At 47.8% G+C, this 14362-nt stretch overlaps 1 protein-coding gene across 3 annotated transcripts in view; it reads right to left on the bottom strand.

Moving 5' to 3' along the window:
- Rnf38 (ring finger protein 38) overlaps window positions 1-10120 on the bottom strand; it is a 100265-nt gene extending 90145 nt beyond the window's left edge. For 2 of the 3 annotated variants that reach the window (XM_057790358.1, XM_057790359.1), the window contains exon 1: window positions 9773-10120. In XM_057790358.1, coding sequence (XP_057646341.1) covers window positions 9773-10040 — 268 coding nt within the window. In that variant the 5' untranslated portion in view covers window positions 10041-10120. The remainder of the gene's footprint in view (window positions 1-9772) is intronic. The other variant, XM_057790364.1, reaches the window with a different exon arrangement.
- Window positions 10121-14362: the final 4242 nt, after the last annotated feature.

Genomic DNA, 14362 nt, shown 5'->3' with positions numbered 1-14362 from the left:
TTCAACGCGCTCTTGTCAGCATCACAACGCTCCATTCTCCACTTCTGGATGCTGTCTCCAGACAATTTTGAATCCCCGCCTGACTTTTCCTTACCAACAGGAACTTGGATACCATCTTTACCCCGCCTGCCCCATTACTCGGTTGTGCTCAGGGAATTATAATTACAGTGACCCCGCCTCTCAGAACATCCGCAGAGCACAAAGCCTCTTTGTATGATTTCGGGAAGGGTGTGCTTTCCAGGCTCACAGGGAAAAGGATGAGTGGCAGCAGTGGAGGAAGAAGAGTTGGATCTGCTATGGTGGTCTTGGTTCTGGCTGGATACTGTCTTTTCTCCGCCCCCCACTCCCCTTTATCTTTTTCTTTTAGAGATAAAGTCTTGCAAGGTAGCTCTGGGTGGTCTGATAATACACTGCTGGCCTCAAACTTCCAGCAATCCTCCTGTCTCAGCCATACTCAAGTCCTTGGGGGTTTTTCTTGTGGGTGACCGACCATCAAGAACCCTGCTTAGAGGCCAGCCTGGTCTACAAGAGCTAGTTCCGGGACAGGCACCAAAGCTACAGAGAAACCCTGTCTCGAAAAACCAAAAAAAAGAACCCTGCTTAGCCTATCCTGACAGACAGACACAATCACTAGGTCCAGAAGGCCAGGGAGCAGAACCACGGGGAAAGCAAGCGACCTGCCTGAAGGACCCATCTTGGAACCTCAGCACTGGCTGGCATGAGGGCTGCTCTAGGGGATCAGTGCTCAGGCTACGTTTTACTGTCACTACTGGGACATACTCAGATATGCACTGGGCAGCAGTTAGAATCTGGGAGGGACACAGACCTAGCTGTCTGTTAAGCAAGACAGCTTACAATACAGGAAGCAAACAAAACACTCTGTGTCAGTCACAGCTGCTCGGCCCTCAGCTTTTGTGAAGGGAACTATGAAATGAAGTCAGTTTTACTTCCAGCCGACCCAGCCTTAGCTTGGCTGGCAGGCGGTGCTAAAATGTGCGACTGCACAGTGAGACAGGCACCTTCTCCTCAACTCCAGGAGCATGCCAACACCACAGAGCGCCCTACCGCCTGGCAGCTTGCTCTTCCATACAAACATCTCTTCCTCTTACCACTTTTCTCCATTGTTTCAATGAACCAAATCATTATATTCAGGAAAATGCACATATTCTCACTCCTTTATTTCTACACAAATTTTACCCCCAAAATGGAAAACGCAGAAATAGTTTTCTGTATCATGACCTGACAAGAGACAGAGTAAAGCCTGTCATCCTACCCCTGCCCAACCACTCCAGTTTCTGTTCTACTCCAAAACAGCACTAATATTCAGTTAAGAAAAATGGGAAAGAAAAAGTTAAATCATTTTGGACAGGGTCTACAATAAGATCTGTCTATCCTTGTGTGGCACAAGGCCATTTTATTTTCATTAAACATTTCTATTTACATATAATTCCTTGCAGACATTAACAAATGGATTTCTCTATCCAGCACCTCAGTCAAATTTTAAAATGATAAAAAAGACAACAGGCCGGGCGGTGGTGGCACACACCTTTAATCCCAGCACTTGGGAGGCAGAGGCAGGCGGATCTCTGTGAGTTCGAGACCAGCCTGGTCTACAAGAGCTAGTTCCAGGACAGGATCCCAAACCACAGAGAAACCCTGTCTCGAAAAAAACCAAAAAAAAAAAAAGACAACAGAACTCACTTCTCACTCTTCACACACAGCTCTCCCTTGAGCCACCAGGGATATCACTTGACCATGCCAACTAACTACTCTGAAACACTCTGCCATCATTTGCAAAGGCAGTAGAAAGTCCAGTCTGTCCTTGGTACACACTCCCTCCTTCCTCTCTCCAGGAAAAAAAAATGAAACAGCAAGAAACATAAACAAAAACTTCATGGAAAATACAAATGGGCAAATATTTTTTAAATTGCCCATTTAAATATTTTTTAAAAGCCTCAGGTCTCAGAAATTCAGGAATGCCACGATAGCATGAGTAGGAACTAGAGTTAGAAAAATAACATTATACAACTCCCCCAAGCGTCCGTAAGAGCAAGAATGATTTACAGCTACTTTCTCGCCTTCATTTCAGCATCACCTTGATCTTTCTCATTCTGTTTTTCCATAAACCCTTTTCTTGCTTTTTCTGCATGAATTTCCGCACTCTCATAATAAAGTTTACCATATAAAGTTGAATTCTTTGATTTAGGTTCATGTAGTATTAAGAAGCTAGGACTTAAATCCTTCTAATGGTAAGTCAAGGTGGAGATCTGGGAATATTTGTCAGTGGTGAAGTACTCACCACTGAGCTGCTAGGTTCAACTCTCGGAAGGACCAAAAAAATAAAAATATAAAAAAAGGATTAAGGACGTAACTAAGTGGGTGGAGTACCTCCCTAGGATGCACAGAGGATCAAGTAAAGACTGCAATCCCAGCGCTCAGGTGGGGGGACAGGAGAGTAAGAAGTTCAACAGGCCAACATTACAAGTCTGAGACCAGCCTGAGATACGTAAGACCCTGTCTCAAAACAGCAAACAAACAAGAAAAATTCAAATGAGAATTCTTTTAGAGCCTCAAATCCATCACCAAGCCAGGCTTCAATACAGAACCACAGTAAGTACGGATGATACAGTCACTGCTGAACCCAGAGGCCCAAAGCTGGCAGGTCGTGCCAGGTAACACTTCATTTCTGTGAGACAGAAAAAGGTGTCCCTCTGAGCATATGCAGTGCCCACCCCTTAAAATGTGTATCTATTTAGTGAGGGAAGGGGCATGTCACGTGGAAGTCAGAGGAGAGCTTGCAGGCATCTCTCCTTCCACCATGTGGGTCTCCAGGACCAAACTCCAGTGATCAAACTTGGTGGCAAACAACTTTATCCACTAAGCCATTTTGTCAGCCCTTGGGTGCTTATCTGACAAAAGGTTTCACCCTCACTTGCTACCTGAAATAGGGAGACTTGTTCTGGAGGTCATATAGAGCAGCCCTGTTTAAAATAAATTAAGTTAACCAATTAATTAAAAAATAAATTTCCAAACCTCTTAAAGCTATGCTGTGTTGTGGAAACTCATTCTGCCTTAAATTTATATATATCGTTGTGGCTCAAATTACAATGTTGTACCTCTAAAATGGGTTATCAGAAAGCACCTCAGCAAAAACAGGCATTTCACAAATTTCATCATCAGAAACTCTGACCTAATATAAAAGTCTTTTGTTGTTGTTTTGGTATGGTTATTGTTTTTTTGAGACAGGGTTTCTTTGTGTAGCCTTGGCTGTCCTGGAACTCACTTTGTAGACCGTTTTAATAAATGAAGTTTGCCTGAAGATTAGAAAGCAAAGCAGCCATACCAGTCAGCCATACAGGCTAGGAAGTGGCACAGACCTTTAATCCCAGGACTCAGGAGGCAGAGGCAGACGGAGTTCAAAGCCACCCTAGGCTATACAAAATTGCATCTGTCTAAAAGAGAAACAGAGCTCACACAAAGGTGATCCCAGCACTTGGGCTCACACACCTTTAATCCCAGCACTAGGGAGGTGGAGGCAGCAGCAATATGGCTAGACAGAGAGGGGAATATAAAGGGGAAGAAACAGAAACTCAGTGGAGTGTGGAGTCTGAGGATTCATGGAGACAGGATCTCGCTCTTTTGGTCTGAAGATTTGGCAGAGGTAAAAGATTTTTCTAGAAGTTGGATGCTTTGTTTTTCTGATCTTTAAACTGAACTCCAATATCTGTCTCCGGGTTTTTATTATTCATGCTACAGACCAGGCTGGCCTTCAACTCACAAGATCTGCCTGTCTTTGCCTCCCGAGTGGTAGGATGAAAGGTGGTTGCCACCATGCCCAGCTAATTCTTAAATGAATTAAAATTAAAATTAAAATGAATGAAGACTACGAGTATAACATCTAAGGAAAACTAGTAAATTTGGGAGAGGAAACTTCCGACTCAAGGAGTGAGCAGTTGTCTCCTAACACATAACTATAATGGTTTCAAGGGGCTGAAGCTTAATGTAAAAAATAAGCCAAGACACTACAACAATCTCCATTATCTGCAGATTGGTAAACCACTTTTCTCTTAAGAAAGGAGGGAGGGACACCTGAAAGATGGCTCAATCAGGTAAAGGTACTTGTGGCCAAGTCTCATGACTTGACTTCAACCCTTGGAACCTGCTTCGTGAGGGGGAAAATTGACTCCTGGATGTTGTCCTCCAACCTCTGCATCTGCATCCACCTAACACAGAACAAATCAATAAACGTAAAGAGAAAAGGCAGGCACGGGAGCTGAGAGTGCGGTTCAGTGGAATGTGATTATTAGCATGGGCAAGACTTTGAGATCAATCCCCAGCCCCTCAAACTCCTGCACATTTACCTTTTGAGGTCTGCTTTCTGTTAGACCTCTTTTTGTTCTCCCAACTATAAACTGACATAGTTGACAATGAAGTAGAAGCCTGTAAAGTCTAGAAAAAAGTCCTCTTAAGTGAGCCCCTTGGCTACCTGCATAAGAGGAATTGGCAAACTGGAGTAAGTTGGGTATAGTCAAGAGGGTATGCATACCTCAAATCCTAGCAGTGGGGAACTGAGGCAGGAAAATCTGGGGTTCATGACCAGCCTCAGCTAAACAGATAACTGGAAGCCAGCTTGAACTACATGAGACCTTGCCTCAAAAAATTTGAAAGAACACTGGAGACTTAGCTTAGTTGGGGACTTAGTTTAACCTAGCATGCACTAAATCCCAACACAGCATAAAATGGGTGTGGTGGTGCAATCCCATCACTCAGGTGTAAGCAAAAGGATGAGAAATTCAAGATCATCCTCAGCCACACAGCAAGTCTGAAGCTAGCCTAAAACATGAGACTACCTCTAGTGGGAGGTGGGCTAGAAGACAGGCTATGGATAACGACACGCAATCCTACCGTTAGCATATTTTTAATTGAGTATACATGGGTAGTATGTATGACCACACATACAACATGTTCACATGTTGGGAATGCACGTGTATCCAGGTGTGAATGCATTCCTATAGCAGCCAGAGGTTGCCATCGTGTCTTCTTAGATGATTCTCTACCTTGGGTCTGTCATTTGAACTTAAAGCTTGCCAATTTAGCTAGTCTAGCTAGCCAGTTTATTTGGGGATCCTCTGTCTCTGGCTCCGGAGCACTGGGATTACAGGTAGTTACCCAGCATTTGCCTAGTGCAAAGCATCTGAACTCTGGTCTTCACGCTTGCTCAGCAAGCATTTTACCCACTGAGCCATCTCCCTAGCTGCTCCCTCATCCTTCCTTCGGGGACCTACGCCTGCATTCAGAAGCCAGACTCCAAGTGACCAGCATCACGTATCATATGGTCCAAATCATACCCAGACATGGAGCAGGAACAAAGTACAGCAGCCTGAGGAGGAGCCTGGAGACAGGCTAGTGACCATCGGCGTCGGGGCCATCTTCCACCTGGTGGATCAGAGTGTGGAGCAGCAATTACAATGGAACAAAACTCAAACTGCTGATCTAGGCCCACTAGAAAATTTGCAAAAACTAGAAAAGTCCTCCACATCCGTCAGCAAGTCCAAGATAAAAGTTATCTGTGGCTGGAGAGAAACAGCTCAGCAGTAGAGAAAGGGCCACTCGTCCCAGCACCCACACAGCTGTTCATAACCCTAACTCCAGGTCTGGGGGATCCAAAGCCCTCTTCCAGCCTCCTCAGGCACCAGGCATGCTGCACCACACAGTCATACTTGCAGGCAAAACATCCACATGTATATTTTTTAATTGGAAATAATTTTAAAGTCAGGTGGTAGTGGCGCACACCTTTAATCCCAGTACTGGGGAGGCAGAGGCAGGTGGATCTCTGTGAGTTCGAGGCCAGTCTGGTCTACAGAGCTAGTTCCAGGACAGTTAGGGCTGTTACACAGAAAAACCCTGTCTCGAAAAACAAAATAATAATAATAATAATTTTTAAAGTGATTTATTGTTTTTATTTGTTACTCATGGCAAAACTAGGTTACAGGTGAGAAAGGTAAACAAGGAGAAGCCCCAGTGCCCACTACACTAGGTTGGACTAGAAGCTGCAGTTACAGCCCCAGTGTTACAGGATAAAACTTTGTGTTCTATAAACAACAACAACAACAACAACAAAAAAAAAAAACGCTTTACATATGAGAAATATTTTAGATATTTAGAAAATATTTAAAATAATGTACTTAATCTCTATACACTACATCCAACATTAACAAATCTTAATTTGTAATTACCTGACTTAATTTGTAATTACCTGACTTGAGTTTAAGTAATATTAAGTATAATTAAAGCTCTTTGCATACCAGTCTTAGTCCATGCCTCACCTTCTCTACCCAAAGATAATCATTACTTGTGAATTTTTGTAGTTCCCATGCATGTACTTACATTACTATACATATATATAACCACAAACAGTCTTGGGTTTTCAAAATATACAAGTGGAAAAATTCTGCAAAAATTCTTGCGGGATTTGTTTTCCCAATCCGTATCAAGTTTCTGATATACATCCACTTTAATGCATTAGCTATAATTTACTGGGGTGGAGGGCTGAGACAAGTTTTAAGCAGCCCGTGCTGGCTGTGAACTCGTTCTACCTCTACAGTACTAGAATTTCAGGTATGTGACACCACACAGCGCTGTAACATTCAGTCGTGTGGGGCCTTGGGCATGTATTCGGTGTGCGAATGAATGCACATGTTTGCAGGTATCCTGCACACACGTGCTCATGTGAAACCCAGAGGCAGTGTGGGTACCTGGGACATCTACCACTGTTCACCAAATTTTTTGAGGCAGAGTCTCTCACTGAATCTATAGCTAGACTGGCTAGCCATTAAACCCACAGCAGACACCTATCTCCACACTGCCGCCCCCACCCCAATATTAGGGCCTGCAGGCAAACGCTGTACCAGCTGGCTTTTACAATCCAAAGCTGGTTCTTCATGTTTTCAAGGCAAGCACTTTACCTAGAGACCCACCATCTCTTCAGTATGTACGAAGAAAGGTCTTTCTAAAAATTGATGTATGGCCCTATCGGTGCCATCCACAGTGGAGCTGCAATAGGATTCTTGTACTTCTTTTGTATTTATTATTGTCTTCACACATTTTAGATAGATGGGCATGTCAACCAGCTGTCAACTAGATATTTGTTACATTACTACTCTCCAAGGTGGTTTGTACACACTTACATCCCCACCAACAGTATATAAAAGTAAAATTCCTTAATCCCAGACCTCAAGAAGCAGGGAAGGTTGATCTTTTTTGTAAGTTCAAGGCCAACTTTGCCTACACAGCAAGTTCCAGGCCAGCCAGGACAACATAGTGAGACCCTGTCTTTAAATCAAAGTGTTTTTCCAGGGCTGGAGACATAGTGCTTGCTTACATTTGTGGGAGGCGCTGGGGTCTCTCCCCAGCCTGAGGACAGCAAAGCACAAAAGAAAACTGCCCTACAGTCTCACTACTGCTCACCAGGGCACTTCCGTTCTGTTGGCTGATAGGCATGAAACGGCAAGCACTGCTGTCCAGGCTGCACTTGTCTGATCACAGGTCAGGTCTTTGATAAATATTTTTTTCCTTTTTTCTTTTTTGGTTTTTTCGAGACAGGGTTTCTATGTGTAACAGACCTAGCTGCCCTGGAACTCACTCTGTAGACCAGGCTGGCCTCGAATTCACAGAGATTCACCTGCCTCTGCCTCCCAAGTGCTGGGATTAAAGGCCTGTGCCACCAGCACTGGGCCAAATAAATTTCCTTATACATATACGTGCATGTTATGTAGACCTATCTGCTAAATATGTTTCTCCTAGTCAGGATTTGTTTGTACTAACAATCTATCTTATTATTACATTTCAAAACAGGATCTTGAGGCTGGAGAGAAGGCTCGGAAGTTAAGATCACTGACTGCTCTTGCAGAGGGCCCAGGTTCAGATCCCAGCACCCACATGAAGGTTCACTGCAGACTGTAACTCCAGTTCCCGAATATCTGACACCCTGCCCACCCTCTGTAGGTACCGCATACATGTGATGCACATACATACCTGCAGACAAAACACACACACACACACACACGCACATAAAATAAATCTTTAAACACACACACAACACAAAACAAAATTCCAGGATCTTCTTGAGTTGACCAGGCTTCAAACTGGCTGGCTTCCTACTTGCTGTGGTGACGAGTGGTCTGGACCTCTCAGTTCCTCTACAGCAGTCTCCCTACAGCCCGGCCAGGGTTACAACCCCAGGGCACCCTTCCAGCAGCCACTTTAAAGCTCAGGTACAGTGCAGGACAGTAAAGAAAGAGCCAACTTGAAAGAGTCAATCTGGACAAAGGCCTTAATTAATTCGTTTGCTAATTAGTTTCACTCTTCCTTCTTTTGTCAAGCCTTACTTCCAAGACAATACCGGAGGCACTTTGGGGCCTGGATCCTTAGGGGTGAGAAGGAAGGGAGGACGCTAAGGCCAGCCTGGGTCTATAAAAATATTACAACTGTCCTTACCCAAGAACAGGAAACCTGTCAGACCCATAGGTACGCTCAACATTGTAGACAGCATTCAGCTCACAGAGACTCGTTTCAAACTTATCACATTTAGCTTCCTCTTTGAAGCATCCCAATCTTCTACCCTCCTCCCTCCCCTTCAGCAATCCCTTTATCTCCTTTCCCTCACAATAACTGCACCCTCTCCTTTCCCCATTCCACGGCTGCTATTGGACTTTCTTCAGCACCTGCTATCTGTTTGCTGCTTTTTCCTTCTCTGGAACTGACCTCCTCTCTCCTTTTCTAAAACGCACTCAGAGCAAAAGCAACTCACCTAATCACCCCGAATGAAAACGGATTTCTCCTGCATTGTCTAGCCGGCAGGAGGGGGACTTGTCCCAACCCTCCCAACTTCCTTCCCCCTTCAGGCCTGGGACAGCTGCTCTTCCTCTGGAAATTCTCCTAAGTGTGGTAAGTCCAGACCAGCTAGAAAAAAAACTCGCGTGGCCTTCTGTGGCATGCATGCTTTAACCAGGGCCAGGCATGTATTTCTGTCCGGGGCAGTTTCCTGGAAAAGACACCTTCTGAGCAGGCCTCCTTCCCCATTCCCGCTGGGCTAGCTTAGCCTGTGCAGAGGCGGGTGACCTGGAGACCAAACGGTCCCTGAGATAAGTTTCCAAAGCTCTCTTCACTACCTCAATAAAACCCTCTCGGAGCACAGAGACCCCCACCCCCGGCAGGAGTCTTTCTCCCTCCGGCTCCCCAAATCAGCTTCCCAGGGCACCAAGCTCCCAAGGCTGCTCCCGTTTCTCCTTCCCACCCCTCCTGATCAGCCCCAAATGGGTTAGCTACCCTGGTGGGTGTGCCAGGGAGCAGGCCCCAGCCCCCTCCTCCCAACCACTCTAGTTCTCAGGGGGTAGGGACTCTGCCTCCTCCCAGCCCCCTCAGCCAGCGGCCCGCGCCAGCTCCAGGGTGGCCCTGGTTCCCAGCCAAGACACGACTCGAGCTGGCTTTTGTGACCTTGGGCAAGTCACTTCCCCCGGTAAGCCTCAGTTTCCTCCCCGGCCGAACCGATTCCTCCCGAGGTCCTGCCCTGCCCACCCCGCAGGAGGGGGCTGCCCAGCGGGTGCGAAAACGCTTTGTGAGGTGCTCAGCTCCGCAGAGGTGCGGGGCTCCCGGGGGCTCCCGGGCTGGACAAAGCTGAGTCGGTCAAGGCTCCTCCCTCTCCGTGGGACCCCTGCCCCGTGCTGACCCTCGCCCCTCCCCGCCCGGCCCGCCTCGCCGGCGGACCCCGTACCTGCTCCGGACGCTCTGCCGCAGGCGCCGCCACCCTGCGTCCCGGTCCGAAGAGGCCCGTGGCCCGGAGGGGTAAGGCGGCCGGTGGCGGCAGGCTCGGGCCGGGGAGGCGGCGGTGGTGGCGGGGGGCGCGGGCGGCGCGGGGGCCCGAGCTCGGCGGGGCCCGGCCTGGGAGACGACGGCCGAGGCTGGAAGTGCGCGGCGGCGGCAGCAGCAGCGGCAGCTGAGGCGGCGGCGACCGTGACCGCGGCGGCGGCGCTTCCGCTCATGGCGGGGCCGCGGGCAGCAGCTCGGGCTGCGACTCGACTCCGGCACGGCGGGCGCTGGCTGGGCCCGGGCCGGCGGCGAAGGAGGCTGTGGCGGCGACGGAGGCGGCTCCCGGCGGGCCAGAAGGCGGAGCCCGACCGCGGCGGCGGCGGAGGGGGCGGGGACGCCGGGGGGCGGGGAGGCCGCGCCGCGCCGCCAATGAGCGCCAGACTCCGGGCCGCGGCTCCCGGGCGGCGTCCAGAGGGAGATCCTCGGCCGCCGCGGCCCGCCCAGGCGGGGAGGCCCCGACCGAAGCCCTCCGCAGGGCACCCCCCTACCGCGTGCCGCCCCGTCCCCGGCCCGCCCCCGGGGCGCGGCCGCAAGCCTCAGGGCCCAGGCCGCCCGCTGCGCAGGCCCTGCCGCTCCGCCGCCTCGGGCGGTGTCTGCTCCGGGGAGTGTCCCGGGTCCGCCCGGGGTAGCCTCAGCCCTCCCGGCGTTCCACGGCCTGCGCTGCCCCGGCCTGCTTCCTGCTGCTGCCCCCTGCACGTCGGTCCTCCCTCTCGGCTGTTTCCTCAAAGTTTGTGCTTTTGAGACACTTAGGAAAGAAACTCTCCCTTCGCTTCTGAGGCTGATTGGTGATAGATGAGTCTCCGCGGACCCCCAGAGGACCGCAGAGGCGGAGACCGAAGAGTTGGAGATGAGCGCCCTTTCCTGGGTCCTGGAGACCCATTTTGAATTCCCAGCAAAACCCAGTCGGCTCAGCCCTGGCCCTCACCCCCATCTCTGACTTTCTCTTCCTCTTTCTCACTTTAAATGCCCTTGTTGGTAAAGCCCTGGCAGGAAGCCGTCCAGGCAACTGGGCCTAATCTCAGAAGAGGGAGAGGCTGTGAGTGAGGAAACACTTGGGGCTTGGCTGTACTGAAGGCTTTCCTATTATTTGGGGAAGATTTCTGCGGATTCAGAATCTCCCCTTCCGCCCCCGCTCACGCCCCCTCCCCCCCGCCCGCCTGTCCTCTTTTTCTCAAAAGTGATGTTGGCGACCGAACCTATTTCCTTCCCATCCTTCTCTGGCTCTCGTTATCCGTGGAAGAGCAAAATAAACTCAGCCATGTGCTGAGTGCCTCCAAGTACAGGCATGTGGGTAAGAGTGCAGCTAACTGCTGGCTAGAATGTTTTAGTAAAATACTTGCAAAGCAAGGCGGGGAAGGCAAAGAGGGCGATCTTTGGCCACTGGAGTTGAAAAGAGACAGTTCAACTCCACCTTGACACTGGATGATGCATTGTTTTTCATCTCTCTGGTCATTAGCAACGCTCGGAAATGGAGAAATGATGACAATAAAGACATTGTCCAGGCCATCAAAGAGCTTGCGATCTCCTTGGAGGTCAAAGTCTTAGAAGTCAAGGGCGAAAGCTGCCTCAGAGGAGGTCGTTCTTGGCACGTGAGAAATCTGGGGCCAAGCTCCTGAGCTACTCCAACCCTGTCTCAAAACACAAAACTCTTAAGAATGAGAATTTCACCAGGAAGGGAGGGTTGGGGAAAGCTGTACGGAAACACAGTGAGATCACCTTTGAAAAAAGGACCTGAACTTCATCCTTGAATTTCTCCTCACAGGAGAGTCAGGTAATGTGTTTTTCAGGCTGGGCCCTCCATCCTAATGCCCACTGAAGAACACCTACCTGTAAGCCGCTGTTCAGGGGCATCTTTCCTCTGATGAGTCTCAGCAGTCATGAGCAAAGTTTAGTCTCTTTTTATTCCCAGACTCCACACCCCAGTTTCAGCTCTTACAAGTCGAAGTTAGAGCAAACACCTTAGCTGGTAGCCCTAAAAGAAAAGGAACAGACTGGTAGTTTAATCTAGGCCGTCCAAAGAGCCCATCAAAAGATGCCTTGAGACTAGGAAGACATAAGGGAGAGGGGCCAGCAAGGCCCCGAGTCACATCACGATGCCCCCCCAAGACAAGCAAATGAAATCACTGGCCAGGTCCTGTCTGCTGTGGCCCTCATCACTTCTGTTTCCATCCTCCATTGGAGTAAGAGAAACCAACATTGTGGGTGTAGGAAAAGCACAGGTGTAATAGGGTTGGAGCATCGTGGAGGTGATTCAGAGATCAGTCAGCTCAAACTGGGAAGCCAAGATGTCTGTGTACCCGGGCACTGTTAGTCAGCTGTAAAGAACAATGAAAGACCATCATTTGCAGCTAAATAAGTGGAACTGAAAAACATTATGTTGAGACAAGTACTGCATGTCCCCCTCACGTGTGAAAATTCTTGCAAAGTAGCCCTGATAGGTGATTGAGATGGTTCAGCCAGTAAAGACACCTGTGGCCAGATCTGAAAACCAAAGTTCTGTCTGAGGACCCACTTAGAGGAAGAAGAGTCAAGTGACCCCTCTGACTTCCACACAATCTCTGTGGCATGCAAGTGCAAGTGCCAGCGTGCACACACACACACACACACACACAAATAGATAAATGTAATAATTTTTTAATTTAAAAAGAAGTAGGCCCAGTGTTGGTGGCGGGGCACTCCTTTAATTCCAGCACTCAGAGGCAGAAGCAAGCAGATCTCTTTGAGTTTGAGGCCCAGTTTGGTCTACAGAGTTCCAGGACAGTCAGGGCTACACAGAGAAACCCTGTCTCAAAAAAAAATAGACCTGAGGGATAAATACCTATGATCCTAGCACTGGAAAGGAAAAAGGAGGAGTGCAGATTTAAAGCCAGTTAGAGCTATATAAAGAGAACTTGTATTTATGCATAAATAAATAAAATGTGTAAATACATAAATTAAAAAATGATGTTAAAATCAACAGGCAAATAGAATAGTGATTATTGGACATTGGGAAGGATGGGAAATAAGTGGTTGGATTTGATTGGTGATAATTTGTATATGGCAATATCATACTGAACCCCATGTTTAAAAGATAAGGCCATATTACAAAGTCTTAGATGCCATGCTGAAGAGGCATTTGAACTTACTTTTTAAAAATAATTTACTTTATTGTGTGCATTGGTGTGAAGGTATCGTCTCAGATCCCCTAGAAATGGGTATATGTTACAGACAGGTTTAAGTTGCCGTGTGGGTGCTAGGAATTGAACCCAGATCCTTTGGAAGAACTGAGCCATCTCTCCAGCCCCCTTGAACTTACTTATAAAGTAAGTGAAGGGGCTTGTTGGAGTCACCATGATTAGGACATACTTTGGAAATACTCTGGCTGCTATATAGAAGGTGGGTTGGAAGGAAGCAAAAAGACAGGAAAAAAAAAAACAGGCTACAAAACTCTTAGGCACAGGATGAGGAAAATCCAAATTGTGGCGCAGACAGTAAGAGTAGACAGGCATGGAGGGGCGAGGTCAGCGGGGCAGGGGTGTCAGAGAGATGGCTTAGCAGTTAAGAGTACTGTCTGTGTGTGTGTGTGTGGGGGGGGTGTTGGCTAGGGGATGACTCCTCACTGGAATCAATTCTCTCCTTCCTCTGTGCAGAGTCTCAAGGATCTAACTGGTGACTGGTGACTGCCTTTATCTGCTAAGCCATCTCACTTGTCTGCTCTTTCAGAAGACACCTACATGGCATCTTGCAGCCATCAGTAACTTCAGTTCCTAGGGATCTGACACCCTCTTCTCGCCTCTACAGGCACCAGGTACACATATGGTACACAGACATACGTGCAAACAAAAACCCATACATATAAAGTAAAATAAAAATAATTTATAAAAAGACATAAATATTGAGATAGAAAAATAAGTATTTTTTGTTTATTTGTTTTTGAGACAGAGAGTCTCATTATGTTTATCTCTAGCTGTCCTGAAACTCACTCCGTAGACCAAGCTGGTCTTGAACTCACAGAGATCCTTCTGCCTTTGTCTCCCGAGGGCTGGGATTAAAGGTGTGCACCGCACTTGGGAGGCAGAGGCAGGCGGATCTCTGGGAGTTCAAGACCAGCCTGGTCTACAAGAGCTAGTTCCAGGACAGGCTCCAAAACCACAGAGAAACCCTGTCTCAAAAAAAAAAAAAAAAAGTGTGCACCACCACCTGGCAGAGATAAACAAGGATTTTGATGTGAGCAACAAAGTGAAGGTTGCACAATCCCGGTAGATGGGGAATATGGTGACCAGGAGGAGCAGAGACTCTGGTTTAAGTCAGTTTATTTATTTGATACTCACTTAAGGCACAAGGACTGAGGTGGTTGGACATCACCATAATATTGCTTGTGTTCTTAGATTAGGAGGGAAAATAACAGAACTACCCATTTCACATTTTGCTTTTTTTCTTTTTTCATTGTGGTAGAATACACATAGCATAAAATTTATCATGTTAACCCTTTTCAAGAATGCAGTTGTAATTGCTA

This window comes from Chionomys nivalis, chromosome 16 (assembly GCF_950005125.1).
Source record: "Chionomys nivalis chromosome 16, mChiNiv1.1, whole genome shotgun sequence".
Taxonomy (NCBI): Eukaryota; Metazoa; Chordata; class Mammalia; order Rodentia; family Cricetidae; genus Chionomys; species Chionomys nivalis.
Note: the sequence above shows the minus strand (reverse complement) of the source record. Positions and strands in the feature narration are given on the sequence as shown.